The sequence below is a fragment of the Pundamilia nyererei genome, unplaced genomic scaffold, assembly GCF_000239375.1.
Source record: "Pundamilia nyererei isolate P.nyererei 1_Seehausen unplaced genomic scaffold, PunNye1.0 scaffold00138, whole genome shotgun sequence".
NCBI classification, from domain to species: Eukaryota; Metazoa; Chordata; class Actinopteri; order Cichliformes; family Cichlidae; genus Pundamilia; species Pundamilia nyererei.
The window spans coordinates 328,045-345,506 of NW_005187539.1; the positions used below are offsets into that span (position 1 = coordinate 328,045).

Here is a 17,462-nt window from a genome sequence, read left to right on the forward strand (position 1 = left end):
GGGATTAAATAAGCTTATGCTTCTTCCTGCTCCTTTTTGAACATGAAAGTTATTTGGAGTTGTGGTTGCTCGTTTTCCTTTTGTTTTGCTTTGTTCATTTGTCTCTTTTAATTCTATTTTGTTGTACTTTTTCAACATGTTCAAAATAAAGATTCAATCAATCAATCAATCAATCAAAAACTTTGGCGTCTTTAGGCAAAAAGAAATGTACCTCACTGAAGCCAGAGAAGTGAGCATTATATCTGTAGATACCAAAACCAGTCCCGACATCACCTTCACGTTTCATCTGCTACAATATTGATAGTGGTTCGTTTAAAAAAGTTGTTTTTGAAGGACTGATTTGCCTGAAAATGTAACGATAACAATTGACATTTGAGCTTGTTCTGGATCTGAATGCACAAGTTTTTGGAAGACTTCTTTATCAATACATGATACAAAACTTGATATTTTCTATCATATCTTCACAAATATATATGAAATAAAAATAAGTTCTTGAGAAAACATCACAGGCTAATATGGACTGGATCCAGGGAATCAAGTCAGGCATGACGTGGAGTGATTTTTCAGTATTTAGACAGGAATGCAGATTCAAAAAAGAACTTCTATGAGAATCTACGAGTTCCACATTTTGGCTGTCGCCATCTCTGTGTTTACAAACCTGATGTGAGGCCCGAGACATGGCTCTAACTCAGAAGACATCCGATGATCACCATCAATCACAAAGTAGCTGTCCCCTAAACCCTGCTGTTCTTTAGGGGAACGCCATGCTTGAAACTAACGACTGACAGGATGTGCTCATCATGAAAGTAAGTACTGAGAGTGAGTATAGACTTCTATACAACTAGAATTATTTTTGTAGTTCATCCTGCTGCCCGTTGGTAACTAAAAAGGAAAGAACGTTTGCTTCTCTTCAAGTAGCCAAAACTCTTTTTGTAAGTCTTTAATCGTGTTGTTTAGAGTGAGCCTCACATGGCCATTTGAGGTACTGCAGTTTTCTCTGTTGGCTTCATTTTTCAGCCCTGGGGGTTGCTGCTCAGCTTTTTGAGTGAAAACTGCTGCTTTTTTAGACTGAAAACTGAAACCAAAACAACCCTTTGGTTCACTGAAGATGTAACACACTAAAGGAAGGCCCTCTGCTATGACTTCCATTCCAAGCGAAGTGACAGTATTAGTTCTGGACCAGTTTTTCAAAACTTCCTCTCCTAAGAAAACCACCAGAGAGATTCTGGCCCACTTAAAAAGGCCTGTTCAAAGGGAGAGCTCAGAGAACCAGTAACAAGTCCGTGTTAATTCGGTCAGAGAGGGAGAAACTTCCTTCCATAGGATGATTCAAGTTATTTCCCTGGACATAAATAAAATTTCCAGAATCATCTGGTGGGCTTGATTGACAGTGGAAGGTCAAGAGTGAGAATCTCACAGTGGAAAGATTGCAATCACAAACTGTGGTCAATATTCATTTTATCTTTGAACTTATTATCAAAGGGCTCGGCTTTAACTTTCTGGATGAAGTGTATCGACAGCTTTTCCAGTGAAGCAGAATGTGACATGGTGACTCACATTCTGGCCCAACGTTTGTTTGAAGATTTTCTGGCAAAACTTGAGGCTTCACTGCGACAAGAGCAGAATGCCACTCATCTTTGTCGGTAATGGTGTTTTTAAACATGACAAGAAACAGAAAACGTCAATAATTTCTAATGATGAGAATAACACTCAAAATATAAGAAACTTTAAAATATGTGTTGTAAAAAAAAAGTAATTTCTTAAGTTGTATTTATCCATATCGACAGTTTTTGTACAAGTGAATTTGTGCCAGTGGAAACCGCAATCTCACTACCAAGTCCCTTCAATAGCAGTTATACAGACATTGATCGAATAAACAATCAGACTTCATCAGCAGACGGAGTTCCTCCAGTTGTCATAGATTTATAAACCTTTTTTTTATTTCGGAGCACTTTCCGTTGGCTGATGAGGATGCAATATTAAAAAATCATTTTTGTTTTATTTTTCTAAATCAATACTTGAGTTGAAGCATTTCAGTGAGGTAAATAAGGTTTAGTGCCGCGCACTGACTCTAGAAATGAAGAGAAAGCCCAAAAGAAGCAGAAAAAAAGAACATAATTTTGTTTTTTTACGGATGCAGTTTTCAACTTATAACAACTATGAAATGTATTCTTGAATAAAAATATTTCACCGCATAAGCGGATTTATTGATAGATGTAGACAATACGCTTGTTGCATGACCAGTCCAGTTTGTTGTACACCCACAGCCCATAATACTCGTACGTGTTGACCACCTCCACCTCCTCTTCCTCTATCTGAACTGGCAGTGGACCTGCTCTGGACCTCCCGAAGTCCACAACCAGTTCCTTGGTCTTTGAGGTGTTGAGTTGCAGGTGGTTTGTGTGACTCCATGTGACGAAGTTCCTCACCAGACTTCTGTACTCCTCTTCCTGATCATCCCAGATACACCCCATGATGGCTGTGTCGTCTGCAAACTTCTGAATATGGCATAATTCAGAGTTGTAGCAGAAGTCAGAGGTGTACAGGGTGAAGAGGGGACAGCACAGTTCCCTGTGGTGCTCCTGTGCTGCTGACCACAGCCTGACGTACTGTGGTCTGTCGGTGAGGTAGTTTGAGATCCAAGCGACCAGGCAGGGGTCCACCTGCATCCTGTTTAGTTTTTCCCGAAGCAGACAGGGCCGGATGGTATTAAAGGCACTTGAAAAGTCAAGAAACAGGATCCTGACTGTGCCTTTTCCCATGTCCAGGTGTGAGTGGGCTCTATGTAGGAGGTACAGGATGGCATCCTCCACTTGTCTGCCTGCATGTCTTCTTTGTATTTGGGATTCTAGTCTATTCTTTAAGTTCTACTTTTCCATGCTGTTGGACTCAATTCTGCTGCCAACACTATGGACAAGTCACTTTCTTGCCCATCTTCTGAAAGCCAATCGAAAGATGAACCACCTATTACTTATCTTATACATTAGTTGAGTAAATAATTTACTACATGAAGTAAAATACATAACTAGTGTATAATTAGTATGCTAGAAATGACATAAGTAGTGTGAATCATTTGGTTTATCCACATTTTTAACATGAGTTCAGACAGAGCACATCATAACAGCTTGGCACTATTTTGTACTTATGTATTTATCTATTATTCTTTTCTTTTCTTTTAATATCTGTTGATGCAACTGATTGTACAGTAAAATATTTTTAAATGACAATTTGCTTAAAATTCCTTCAGACACCTTTGAGGATATGCAAAAATGTGGCTGTGCTTTGTTCTACCTCCTGCAGGAGTATCTTAAAATATACATTGTTTCAAATTTTACTACAATTGGAGAAACAGTGCTTCTGAGAACGTCTGACAGTTCAGTGGACTGACAAGACTTTATAGAAATACTGTGAGAAGCAAAAGCAAACTCTTTCTCCATGATGTTGTAGTGAAAGTTGAAATCTTTAAATGACTGACTTTGTACCAGTAGGGAATGATTTGTAATTTTGTGCAATCAACCTCTTATCACAGTGCTGTCAAGTTGAGGAGCATCATCAAGTTCTCCAAGAGGTTTTTTGCCACTTTAGCCTCCAATTTAATTGGATATTTATCCCTGTATTATACAGCCTTACCACTCTTCTCTCTATCTGCTGCTTCGTGCCTCTGCAGTGTGTGGGCAGAACTCGATGAACAAGCTGTTAATAAGGTTTTAAGAACTGTAATTTGAGTCCTATCCAAACGTGATCAGGCTGAGAGTTCACATGACTCATCTATGTGGACTTTAAGGATAGAGATTGTTGAAGTGTCAGGATGTCATCGAGCAAGATGCTGAGAGAAGAGGCTGAAGATGGGGAATATATACTGAAGCCTGGAAGTGACAAGAAGTGAGCTCAAGTGAGAAAATTCGGTTGGATGGTGGTGCGAATGGATGGGTGTAGACCAAAACTCAAAGCTCAAGTGTGACAAATTGGAGGTGTGAAATTTAATATGTGTGTACAAAACAAGCTGTTGACCTCAGCAGACTACATTTGAACTCACCGGTCACTTTAGTAGGTGCACCTGTTCAACAGCTTAGTGACGCAGATATCTAATCAGCCAATCACATGGCAGTAATTCAATGCCTTTAGGCCTGTAGACTTGCTCAAGTTTAACCTAGGCATCAGATGGGGGTAGAAATGTGATTTAAGGGACTTTTAGAGTGGCATAGTTTCTGGTGCCAGACGGCTCATCTGAGGATTTCAGAAAATATTGATCTACTGGGATTTTCCCATGCATACCATCTCTAGGGTTTACAGAAAATGGCCCAAAAAAGAGAAAATATTCAGTGTGCGTTAGTTCTCTGGGTGAAAATATCTTGTGGATGTCAGAGGTCAGACATGGACTTCTTCAACTGATAGCAAGTAACCTAAGGTATGTACATTTGGATGGATGGATCAGAATTTGGTGTAAATATTGGGGATGCTCGTGTTGGGGATATTTTCTTGGCACACTTGGAACCCCTTAGTACCAAAAGAGCATCATTTCACCTACGTGAGTATTGTTGCTGACCATGTCTATGCCTTTATGAACACAGTGGTGGCTCATATTGTCCAAACCTTGGTGCTTGAACATGACAGTGAGTTCACTGTACTCAAATGGTTTCCACAGTCAGCAGATCTCAGTCTAATAAGAGTACCGTTAGGATGTGGTGGAACAGGGGTTCATGGATGTGCAGCTGACAAATCTGCAACAACTGTATGATGATCTCATGTCAAGAAGGACCAAAATCTCCGAAGAATGTTTCCAACACTTTGCTGAATCTATGCCATAAAGAATTAAGGCAAACGAAGAACCAGCATGGCATTAGCAAAGTGTAGCTAATGAATGGACTGATGAGTGCATGAGCACTTTCCCTGGTAATATTAACCATATAGTAAAAGCCACATACACATAACCAGTCACTTTAAAGCTTTTTAAAGATGCAGCATTCACACAGCAATGACGCATCAAAATGTATCACTTTATCACTTTGACTTGCAGCCTGAAGAAGCTGCAAGTTATTCTGCCGCTAGATTGAAATTGCAATTAAACTTAACTAAGATCAGTTTAATAATTTGTGATTTTAATGACTGAGACTTTGATGCTGACCTGTACTACAGAATATATAAACCAGGATATCTCAGCATTATTTATTTATTTATTTTACCTTTTCTATGTCAAGTGATTTGTGGGTCACTGCAAAGAAGGAAGATGCACAGCTAAATTCACAGGAATTTTGAACTTATATAGTAATCATTTATATCCACTATACGGAATAATAATTATTGCATATTTAGAATAATTATATGAGTAATATGTACAGTATACAAGTGACTTCATACAAGCAGGAGCTTACTCACTTGATCCTGGGAGGAGATGCAAATTCCTTGGAAGGTGTGTCGGGAAGGCCACATGTGCACATGTGCATGTTGTACTACAAAAACCAAACAAAGGTGACGGCATATGCAAACAAGGAGCCAAATGCTTTGGCCACAGAGGTGTGGACTTTAAATGGTTTAGATAATGCAGAACACTGGTCAGGTCTTCTGGCACATCAGACATTTGTGTCTCCATAACATCCAGCATTCAGTATTTTAATTTCACAAAATTACCTGCAAAGTTGATATTCTACCCATCATTTTAATCTTGATAGCTTGTTTAGTTTATTTGGCATGCTAGAAAACAATTACCTGGTAATTATACGCAACCTTAACTAACTCTTCTACAATGGGAGGGGTGTAATGTCAGTTCTGTTTGACATCAAGCTAAGATAGGCCAAAGAGGTTATTGTGATTGGTCTGATTTGCCTGTTTATTAGGATTACACAGAACGTTATGAGTTATTAAGTATTTTATATAGATCCAGTCATTTTTGTTGAGATTCCTTATGACTCAATGTGACATGTGGCCAAATTGGACATTTTGCATCATATACTCACGAGGATATGGGCCTGACATGCAGTGTCCGACTGCTCCGCATATCACAACATGTTCAGAGCAAAAAGCTGTACAACACACCTCTTTATTGGATTTATTAAGTTGTATTCAGACACTCAAAATGATCAGCCCATCACTAGTAATGCTGTTTTTACATCATTAAAATTCATTGAGCTGTAAGAGAGACCACCAGTTAGGTTAATTATGCTACTTCCTTATAGCCATAAGGTTAGCAAGTCCAATACAGTCCATCATATAAAATCGAAGGGCAGTCATCAATAATTAAAACATGATCAACACTGTGCAATGCAATAAAAGTTCCTTTCAAACACGACCATGGACCATTTCTGAGAAAAGTAACAAGACACCAGAGAGGGATTTTGTTAATAACACTACATATACCTAAAAAGACCACCACTGCTTAACATTTGACCAGTTTGTGACAAGGTCTAGAATGTAAATAAAAGAAGAAAAAAAATGCAGACCTATACTGAACTGTACAATTGTTCGGCATCTCTAGATAAATTTCCTGGTGAGCTTGCGAGCTCTGCAAGCTGTACTAAAGGAAGAAGACAACATTGCGACATTGCACCCTATAACAACATTAGAGTTTTTCGTTTTTCCCCCCCCACAGACTCGTGACATGGGGTGATAGTCCAATTTTCTGTTTGTATGCCGTCTGAATTTTTAAAACCACGCCCCTCCGTTCATCTACATTACCCAAACTGATGCAGGTTGACTACTGGCCTGAATGGAAACAGAGCAGGTTAGATAAGCTGAAAGTTTAAACATATCGCTAGTCATACATTCAAGTCTTTGCAAAACACAAAACAGAATGTTCGGCACTCTTACAGTTTCCTGTTGATTTCTCTCTCTATGTCACTCCAATTTTTTACTATGACACTGTGATGACAACATAAGAGCCTTCTTTAGGTCAAATTTTCAAGTCCTCTTTGTTCAAACTCCACATTTTCGGCACCACGAAGGCTTGTTGTTGGGTATGATGTACAGAAATCTGACAAGCGTTGCTCTATGCATGGCTGCACATACTCAGGAGTCACATGTTTATAAAGACAGTTTCTTTTTTCCTTCTTCTTCTTCTTCATGCTAGAATTTATTCAAACACCAAACAGTACCCAAATTTATTTTCCACAGTCTCCCCTAAATGAAGTCCTGGAGGGATGCATCTTCTTGTGTAACAGATGTGAAGAGGGAGGGAAGGGTTGTTGGTTTGCACGATAATCATTTCCTGGCACCACTGAGACACCCAAGTGGCTCACAACAAACAGTCTGAGAATCCAGGCATCTCAAGATGGGGACAATTTGTTTTTTTCCAAATAGTGAGCACAGAAAAAAAAACAAACAAAAAAAAAACCCCAACCAAAAAGAAAAGATTAACACACACACACGCACGTGCGCACACACACACACACACACACACACACGGGCAACAAGAAGCCGACCCTGCCAAGTGGCAACACCTTCTCATCAGAAACTCATACAAAACATAATCACACGCTCACGGGTTTTTCACTCGCTCATCTTTCTTAACCAGGGTTAGTCTTCCAAGTGAATATGAGATAAAAATGTGTTTTTCTTTTTTTGTCTTTTTTTTTTTCCTTTAGGCGTTGTAGTGATACATGCATCCATTATACTGATATACACTTCTTAAAAAAAGTAAAAAAAAAAAAAGAAAAAAGAGAGAGAACATCAAAAAAAAAAAAAAAATATTAGAAATGCAGCTATACAGAGTCTTTTAGCTATTCCAGGGGAGTGAGGTTGAAGTCAGGTCTGACGTCAGAAAGCCAAGCAGCCCGATGTCCAGATGTTGTTCAGGTGAGAAGGAAGGGAGGAGCCAGAAGGAGGAGAGTGCATTTGTGTGGGGAGCATGAGCAGGAAGAGCTGGGTTAGTTAGCGCAGCATGGGCGGCTGGTGGGCTGAGCAGTCTCTGTCAGGTCCACTCCCCGGTTCCGTCCGGTGCTGGCTCCGGTCACTTGAGGCTCATTCTTGGGTAGTTTCTTTGCTGCAGTGAGAAAGACAGCGGATCAGTAATGCACCTACAGAAATTTTAGACAAGCAAAGACCACAACCTGACAGGTGATTACATCAAAAATTATTTGAAGAGTAACTTCAAATAAGCCCATTATTTTTGATACATTTTAGATAATACCTAATCATTTTTTCCAGTTGTAATTTTAGCTTTCAGAGATATATTCGAGATAAAATGTCTTTCATGTTCGAGTCGGCTTTGCAATAATGCTGTCACGACCTCCCTCTCTGTTTTTGCCCCTCCACAAAAGTCCAAATTTCCTTCCCAAAGCAGCGTGTCAGGGTGAAGAAACATTATGAGAAGTCGCTTTGAGATATTAATTAACTTACTAAGCAAATAATATGAGCCCTAAAATGTATTTTTGAAAACCCCTGAAAAGTATCTAGCACTGATTTCTGGCACAGCCTATATGTCTGTGTGAACAGTCACACCCCAACTGTTGCAACAATGCTAATGTCAGGGCAGGAATGCAGCTAACAGCTCTTACCAGCCATGCAGACATGACTGGTATTGTTTTTACTCTGTGAGTCATTGTCTCATCATGGCCACATGTGAAAACCACCTTTGTGCTAGTTCTTACAATAGGTCTCTAAGTACTTTGGCGGGTGTTAATTTGTCCAGGGATAGATTTTGTCAACACGATGTCATAACTTGCCATGACCTAGTCATGACACTTTAGAGGAGCGTGGCTAGGATCAAAATGAAGGTTTAGTCGGAAGATAGGTGTGGCCCCACACCTCAGTGGCGCTCTCACAGCCAAATGGTTTCCATTTTTTCCCCCTCCCTTTTATAAGGACTGATCCGCTTATAGTCTTCTCAAATACTTTCTGATAATATATTATTTTGCCTATTAAATGTTTAGAATTTCTCACACAGTGTGTGTCCATCATCAGTTAAAACATCTGGATGAAAAAGCAAAAAGCACTTCCACAGAACTGAGAGCAACTAATCAAGACCTTTCGCAATTTAAAAATAACTTGACAGCGCTCTCTGGTGGACAAACTGTGTACTGCCTCAGTGATTACACCTCAAACTGCATTTTACAGTGCCAGCTGGCACACCACATTCTGCAAGACATTCCACCGAGTAGACTAAATAAATACAAAACTCAACTAAATATAGTTAAGCTTTCAGAAGCTGCATCACAGTCCCGACTGCATCTCTCAAACTTCCTTCAGCAACATGAAAGCTTAGCCGCGCGTCAACTCTCTGAGACCAAAACTAGATTCAGATTACAATATCTGTTCAAATGCAACATTACTCAAGGTTGCTGACAAAGTTTCAACAATCGGGGATAAAGATGGACGACTGAGTGAGCACTATACAACATATAATTTCAGAACCTGATGGATTAACTGCTATGGACCTAGTTGCAAACATCCCGCGTTACAAGTATCCACCATTTATCTGTGAATACACGAGTCATTTAGCAGCTGCTAACAAACCACACAGTTCACTTTAAAACCCGCTGGTTCTTGCTAACACTCTGCAGCGGCTTTTTTTCACTGATCCAGCTCATTAATGACAGATGATCACCTGCATATAAATACTGCACACACTCATTTAATATTTGCCAGGTTTATGGATTGAAGCCAACCGACTGCCCAGTAGTGCATTACGGTAGCCTAATATTACACAACCTGCACTCAAATGCACACTTGGATGAAGGCAGTAAGAGCCTCTTGTGCACTTTATCATACAAATGCACACCCTGAGATGAATCCTACAATATTATATTTACACAACACGACAGGTGCACAGCCACTATCATTTCCTGTTAGTAAGGATACTTCAGAGACATTTCAGTGTGCTTAAATACTACAGCTAGTGACTGGCTCTGAAGGTCACGAGCAGTATTTCACTTCATATTTGAAGTCCTGCGGCGGAGACACTTACCAATGGCCATGAAAATCTCATTCACGTTCATAGAGGTCTTCGCTGATGTTTCCATGAAAAGCAAGCTGTTGTCATCTGCGTATGACTGTGCATCCTGTGAAGGTTACACCAAAATCATTAGTTTTTCATAGTTTGAACTGACAAAGCAAGGAAGCAGCAGAGAAAGCCAAGTAGGCATGTTCCAAGCAGAGGATGTTTTTCTCTCGGCAGATTATTAACAACAATTATTCCAAGAATTATTTACTGTTAGCTTCAACAAATCCTGCCACAAAGTCTACTTCATTTGAAGATGACTTTGCGGCTCTGCGCACATCTTGAAGTTAATTAAGAAGACAAACCTGGAAGTCCAGTGCTCTCTTGTTTGCGAGATCAGCCTTGTTCCCAGCCAGGGCTATTACGATATTTGGACTGGCTTGTCTCTGAAGCTCTTTAACCCAATTCTTTGCCCGTACAAATGACTCCTGGAAAACAGATCAGGGAGGGGTAAGTGGAGGGGCTCAGTTAGTGAAAATAGCAATAAGGCCTGTGTGATGGACGATAAACAGGGAGACTTTCCCATGATGTCCGATTTGTCTATCTTTTAAAGAATGTTCCAGGGGACACAGTCATTACAGTGATGCTTTTGATGAGATATTACAGTAAACATCACAGTGTGCAGAGGCTGTACTACAACGACTTATGCAGCACAATAAACAAATGCTGCATTCAGCCCGATCTCTTTAAAACAGGGATGTCCAACTCCAGGCCTCAAGGGCCGGTGTCCTGCAGGTTTTAGATGTCACCCTGGGTCAACACACCTGAATCAAATGATTAATTCATCACCAGGCCTCTGAAGAACTTCAAGACATGTTGAGGAGGTCATTTAACCATTTAAATCAGCTGTGTTGGATCAAGGACACATCTAAAACCTGCAGGACACCAGCCCTCGAGGCCTGGAGTTCGACACCTGTGCTTTAAAAGATTACCCCCTTTAATAATAATAAAGAAATGTCAAAGCGCTTTTTAGCTTTATGTGCTTTGCTTTTATTAAAAGATAAGGGGAACGACTACTGACTTTGTCACTAAAGTAAAACCTACAGGAGAGAATAATGCTGACTTTAAACTCTGCTCTCTTCTATATTCGATTTGACTTGTATTAGCTTTTACACAAGAATGACTCACACCTATCCACATACATACAGTAGATGAAAGGAAAAATAATCTCTCTACATCCACATTTTAGTCATGCATCCAGAGGCCAGGAAGCAATGCAACTTTCAGGTAATATGATATGTACGATAAAACTAGATTAGCTGCTCTCTTACTGGCAGCTGTTTCATTTATTTATCAGTTTGTTTAAAATGCTATCTATCGTGCTTCCTTTTTTCTCTCATTGGATATTGTTATGCTGGATCTCCACAGTACACACAAAAATGGACATCGACATTTGTGAAAGTAATCCCTGTGAGCCCAAATCTCAGACTTCAGGCTACTCTCTTTCAGCCACTCTGTTCTACTCTTGGCCCTGTATGTTGTCAGTATTAATCAGCCTTATGGTCACATCAGGCCCACAGCTCTGACTGAACACAAACTCCACCCACCTGCTGTTAGAACGTTTTGTTTACAAGGACTGAGAATTGTTTGAGATTCATTTTTTAATTTTCTTCCATATTTTTTGTTAGAATTCTTCCATTTTTAAGGTTAATGTTTTCCACCTAATTTCCAACTTTCTGTTTGAATTTGGTATTCTGCTTTTGCTTGGCTGTCACAGCACTTTGTAAACTCTGCATTTACAGGTGCTACACAAATTAAGTTCTTATTGTTAAAGGGCGGAGGAAGCAAGTTAAAAGAGCTCGTCTCAGCTGAGACTAGACAAGAGCTGAGAGGTTACACCCACTAATGTCCAGCAGAAGGTAAACAAGGAGGATCTGGAACTATGAATCACACAAAGCTACTCTGAGTTAAGAATAGGAGCATGAAGCTGGAAATTAGCATAATAGGTTCCCTCTAGGGCTGTTGAAGCAGACAAACATTGGAAACAGGACAAATCGTTAACCTGCACACTGTCTACATATTAAACAGAGAATAATATGTTCTCTTTGTCATGAAAATATGCTGACATATAACGCGTCCCTGACAATGCCCCCGGGAGACATCTAAGGTCTAAGCACTGTCTGCAAAACATTGTCTGTTGAGTGATGAGTCATTTCTTAATGTGTCAGGATACCAAAATAAGGTTCTGTTTTTAGCTTAACCACTGCTTAGAAATATTAAGGTGGAAAGCCCCACTACTTCCTCATCTTCGACAACAAAGTTGTTTGAGCTAGCAAAGGTAAATGAAAACAGGTGTGCCAACAGCTACACAGACATAAGCCTGGAATCTGACCAACCTCATTTGTAATATCATAGACCACGATGGCTGCCTGTGCACCTCTGTAGTACATGGGAGCCAGACTGTGGTAGCGCTCCTGACCGGCCGTGTCCCAGATCTCAAACTTGACTGTTGTGTCGTCCAAACATACCGTCTGAGTCAGGAAGGCAGCTGCAGGGGTACAAAGCAGACGGACCAGTAACAAGTGGGTCTTTAAATACTGAGCTACACAAATGTGTTTCAGTCAAGGTGACATGGCCCAATGTTGGAAACCAAAGGAATGACTTTGGGGATGACATTAAACATCCAAAATCAAAATGGGTGTAATTTGCTCAAAGGCACTTTTAAACCACATGTTAAACCTTAGTTTGAAAACTATGCTCTGTTTTAACTGAAATGAGAACTGTGAATAACACTTAAATGTTGTTTTTACCCAATCAGCTAATGCCAGCAGACCACTGACTGTAAAGGACTTTTTTTTTATCTTAACACACAGCCTTGGACACAGACTAGTAGTGGTGGAATGGCAGGATGATTGGATTATTTTCAGTAGTGAGTACAGTAAAGGTGTCACCTGGCGCTGAGGGTGAGATTATCAAGATAACCAAAACGCAGTAACCTAATGGACCAAAATATTTGCATAGCTGCCTGTTCTAATAAGGCATTTTTATATTGACAATTCCTCACATTCCCCCTTTTCCCAACTGAATCTCATACTGGCTACATGCTCTTTTGAGGAGTTCCAGTTTCCCCTGGTGATACTTTCTCTGTTTTACTCCAACACACCTTGATGATTCTATAGCCTTACTTCTTAAATGAACTTTAGGCTCTGGGACTATGACTCTTAGTACAGCTATCTGCATGTAGCCGTTATGTTATCAAGCATAACATTTAGTAAATATTCCATTATGTGGTTTACTGGAAGTCTCAGAGATGGCCTGTTCACAGAGCAAAAACAAACACGCCAACACTGACTTATGATGACGTAAGGATTACGTACCTCCAATTGTGCTCTCTTGGAATTCATGAAACTGACCCTTAACGAAACGAAGTACAAGGCTTGACTTTCCCACCGCGGACTCTCCTAAAAGCACGAGTTTGAACTGGCAAATCTTGTTGCCTGCGTTTGGCCCATTGGGTCGCGTGGCTCCGCCTCTACTTGCCATGTCACACTGTCTGGTCTCGTCCCCGGGATGTGAAAAACTGTAGAAAAACACCTTAGCAGGAGAAAGAAAATAAAGCAAGGTGTCATTATAAAAGAAGATCTTATTAACTGATACAAAAATGAAAGATAATAAGAATTTATGTGGTAATTTTGCCTTTGCAAAACATTTAGTCCCTGCAAAAACCAAAGTGCCAGTTCAGGGTTTTTCCTGTATTTAATACACTTTGGGGAAAGGACAAAATCTCTGGAAGCCACCAAAGTAAAATAAAAACAAAAAAAGAAAAAGGGAAATGCATCCCCCTGGTTAAGTAATGTAACATGCTCATTTTATCAATACACAGACCAACTGTCAACCCTAAAAGGCAGATTGTGAACCAGGACAAACCCTGCAATTGATCAGTGTTTTAAATTATTCAGCTTTAGCCTTTGGTTAATGACCCACACCACCATTCCTAAATCTAAAAATACCGCTTTTAGAACTCTTCATAAAAAGCTCCTGGAAACTACTTTTTTAAATGCATAGAGATGCGTATACAGCTGCGTATCAGGGCAACTGATATTTGATCTGTTAAATTTTATAATGTTGTTTTAACTATATTTCTTTTAAAATAAGAAGTCCAAATCCAAAGGCAAAATGCCACGGCTAATCCCGTAAACATGAATGGAAACTTACTCTAGTTTGGTACAAATTGACACATTACACATAATTTCAAATTACCGGACTCTCATTCAGCTACAAACATTAGTTGGATGTCCGCTATAGTAACAAGCAGCAATACCAGATTTAAAGAGAGAGAGAGAAAACTTTGCCTGACAGCATGTTCAAAGTTTCGGAAACTGATGTCATACATATATTTATACTTGTGCCTCTAAGCTTATTACCCTGTACCAGTTCAACAACAATTACAAATGGCAAGTTCAACAACTGTTCTGGCAGTGAAAACCCCAACACTCACACACAAACAACGTGTGTGTGTGTGGCTTCAACTACGTGAGGCAGACAGAAAGAGGACACATGTCCACCAGTCTGGACACATGTGTGGGAAAAAGTATTTGGGTCAATTTAGTGGTTTTGTTGTTTGTCTTTCATGATTTTGTAGTCAAACAAACAACAGCCACAACAACAGATTACCTCTGTAACCTAGACATTAACCATTTCCACCATCAAACTAAACACAGAACATCGCTCCAAAAATAATTGCTGTCAACTTCGAGCGTCGAAATCGCGTTACGACACAGAGATCACCACAAATAACTTGTTGTGTTGTTGCCGAGTGGATCGTTTTAGTTGGTAGCAACTGCTAGCGTTAGCAACATAGCTAGCTCATAAGTTCAAAATGCCTAGTCCAAAACCCAATCTGCGTTTGTTATAAAGCATGATTTCGCTTGATTAACGCTGGCGTGAGTGCGGGTAGCAGCATACCAATCAAGCTTATACGCACTAAATATGACACTTACATAAGTTCTGAAAATGCTCAAACTCAGATGATGGAGATTTGGGTGTGTACAGCTACTGACAGCTAGCTAACGTTAGCTCCGTGACGGTGAATTAGTGAAGTAGCTTATCAAGCAGCGTTTGAAAGAGAACTGCAACTGTTTGTGAGAGTAAAAGTGGATTAATGCTAATGTGTGGGTAATCTAAACGTGATGATACCTTCAGATTTATCAGCAGAACAACGTTAACTAGGCTAAGTTGTACGGCCCTTCCAGTATCGGCTAGCTAATGTTAGCTAGCCAAATAATAGGTACTGGGCAGGCTAACGTTGTTCAGCTGCGGCCGCATCGGGAGGAGCCCTCCAGATAGCCTACAGCTAGTCAGCTAAAGCTAATATTAGCTACTTACCTATCAAAAACAGGAGCGTAGTTAATGGTAAAGGTATCTCCAGGACAGTATTTGCAGTACTTCAACGTATGTTCACAGTGTGTCGAGTATCCAACCAGCTGCTGAAACGTTAGATTTCATAAGGCTCAGCGAGCTCGCTCTCCCACTTCTTTCAACTTCCCTTTTCGCATTGTACGAAGGATGATGACAGATCGTATGACTGGAATTCACAATCCGCCTGCGTATCAGGGTGGCCAACCAATCACACGCCAGGATTCATACCAAATTTATTGAAATATGTCTGTCTCCAAAATAACAAAAGAGAGTATCTACATTTTTTTTTTATCTTTAAGCTAGTGAGCTAAAAGCAGGGATTGCGGTTCAAGGTTAATGCCACTGACTCAAAGCAATAAATACATTAGACAATGTGTTTTATTTTGGACAAGTTAGTCATTCACATGGTCTCCCCATTGGTTATCACAATCTTTGATTCGCTTGAAAGGTATTTTAAACCAAACTAGAGTATTAAGTTGAATTGCTGAACTATGTTGCTAGGCAACGGTACTTAAACAGGTGCACAGCTCTGCGTCCGAGCACGACAGAAACCCGTTTGGCCTTAAAAACTTCCCATACCTAGTTAGAGACAAACTTTACAAAGGCTCTATCTAAATTCATTATGACTGACATTAACACGTCTAGCGAAGTGAAATGTACTGACAGAATCCGAAATATACCGAAAGTAAGTCTTTTTTAAGATAGCTTATCCTGTGCTATCGTACTGCTATTGTATTGTTTTAGTAAAATAGACCTTTATTTCTCTAATATTAACCATAGTGAACTTTTTTTTCTTTAATGCAGGCCGGGAAACTAATACCTCCAGGAGACAGTGTCAAAATCTGCTTACGAGAAGTGGAAAGAGTGAGTTCATTTTTATGTGTTTAGACATGGCATTCAGAGCATCCGGAAGTGGGGATAATTGTTGGAAAGTATAACTTCCAAGTGAAACCCCCCCCGGAAAAATCACTTGAAGCTCTTTGGACGTCTCTATCTATTATCTCAGTTTGAAACAGTTGTTTTACATCTGTTGGGATTATTAATCAGATTAATTTTTTTTTTAGACAAAATGTGTGAAATTGTGGGTTAACTCTTTCCCTGTAATTTTCAGCCCACGACTCCACCGGTGGTGAGGAAATTCCGCAATAGCAACCAGCCCGGACCAGGAACTATCCGAGTCCACACAGGGAAGGCAAATGACCCAGATGTTGGCAGCACTCTTGTTCATGGTGTCATCACCAAAGCACCCCTCACTGTGAGTATGAGCTTCCTGTGATTGTTAAAGGGACAACAGGGAAGGTTTTTAACTAAACTGAAATTTGATAGGTTGATATTTTGTTTAGATCATGACCAATGACTCGTGTATTGCTCTGCTTGGTAGTGGATTTAAGGCTCATATAACTTAAATGGAATTGACACAATAAATGAAATGGCATTTATACAGTGCAGAAAATTAAATATAATATAGTATATAAAATTTTCTGGACACACTGTATATTTTTTATTCCATATATATGGAATTTATTTATTTTGTTTTGTTTATACTGCTGTACATCTTTGATGTATGGTAGTACTACAATTTCCTTCACTATTTTACAAAGTATGACTGTGCAATCACAATAAAAAGTTACACTTGAACTAGCACTTAAACTAGCACTTGCTACAAATAATATCCTGTATGTAACTGTGTACAACTGTACTGTTGTTTAAGTTGGACTTTGACTTTGACTTTAGTGACTTAAGTATGGAAGGAAGTAAGTCTCACCACCTTACAGTTGATAAAGTAGTAATAGATTTCATTTCAAGATTTGGAGGATGCTCATATGTGAATTTTTACCTTTTGTACATCAATTTATGATAAAAAAAAATGTCAAAAACATTGGCAAAAGTTCAAACTATCCTGGATTAAAATACAGTGAGGCTCTCACTTATTCTGTTTTTGTTATCCCTGTTAAGTTTGTGTTCAAATGTGTATGATTTACTTTTGTTTGTACTCTTCATGATTTATGACAAGCTTTAGAGTGCAGATATCAGATATAAGGCTACTTTTGTGCACATTCAAAACACACACATACAGTATACAGGACTGCGCTGTGCACATTGAAGAGAATGGCAACCTCAACATTGAAGTTTACCGGAAGCCCACACACACGGACCAGTACCTCCTCTTTGA

At 39.6% G+C, this 17,462-nt stretch overlaps 2 protein-coding genes across 2 annotated transcripts in view; one reads left to right on the plus strand and one right to left on the minus strand.

Annotated features, from left to right (window-relative positions):
* Positions 1–7,552: 7,552 nt before the first annotated feature.
* On the minus strand, positions 7,553–15,455 carry rab5ab (RAB5A, member RAS oncogene family, b). The gene is made up of 6 exons (XM_005744017.2): positions 15,257–15,455; positions 13,249–13,465; positions 12,268–12,419; positions 10,237–10,359; positions 9,899–9,992; positions 7,553–7,975 (listed from the first exon to the last, which is right to left on the minus strand). Exons 2-6 carry the CDS (start codon positions 13,412–13,414, stop codon positions 7,860–7,862), a joined length of 651 nt encoding a protein of 216 aa, XP_005744074.1. The 5' UTR covers positions 13,415–13,465; positions 15,257–15,455; the 3' UTR covers positions 7,553–7,859.
* Positions 15,456–15,621: 166 nt separating this feature from the next.
* efhb (EF-hand domain family, member B) overlaps positions 15,622–17,462 on the plus strand; it is a 9,196-nt gene continuing 7,355 nt past the window's right edge. The window contains exons 1-3 of the mRNA XM_005744080.1: positions 15,622–15,974; positions 16,094–16,153; positions 16,401–16,544. Coding sequence (XP_005744137.1) covers positions 15,912–15,974; positions 16,094–16,153; positions 16,401–16,544 — 267 coding nt within the window. The 5' untranslated portion in view covers positions 15,622–15,911. The remainder of the gene's footprint in view (positions 15,975–16,093; positions 16,154–16,400; positions 16,545–17,462) is intronic.

What these genes read in the sequence shown, in the direction of transcription:
- rab5ab (XM_005744017.2), bottom strand. Translation starts at nt 13,414, where the DNA reads ATGGCAAGTAGAGGCGGAGCCACGCGACCCAATGGGCCAAACGCAGGC. An exon ending in CCAAGAGAGCACAATTGGAG is followed by an intron (nt 12,420 to 13,248) that starts GTACGTAATCCT and finishes GTACCCCTGCAG; the next exon opens with CTGCCTTCCTGACTCAGACG. An exon ending in AGAGAGCACTGGACTTCCAG is followed by an intron (nt 9,993 to 10,236) that starts GTTTGTCTTCTT and finishes TAACCTTCACAG; the next exon opens with GATGCACAGTCATACGCAGA.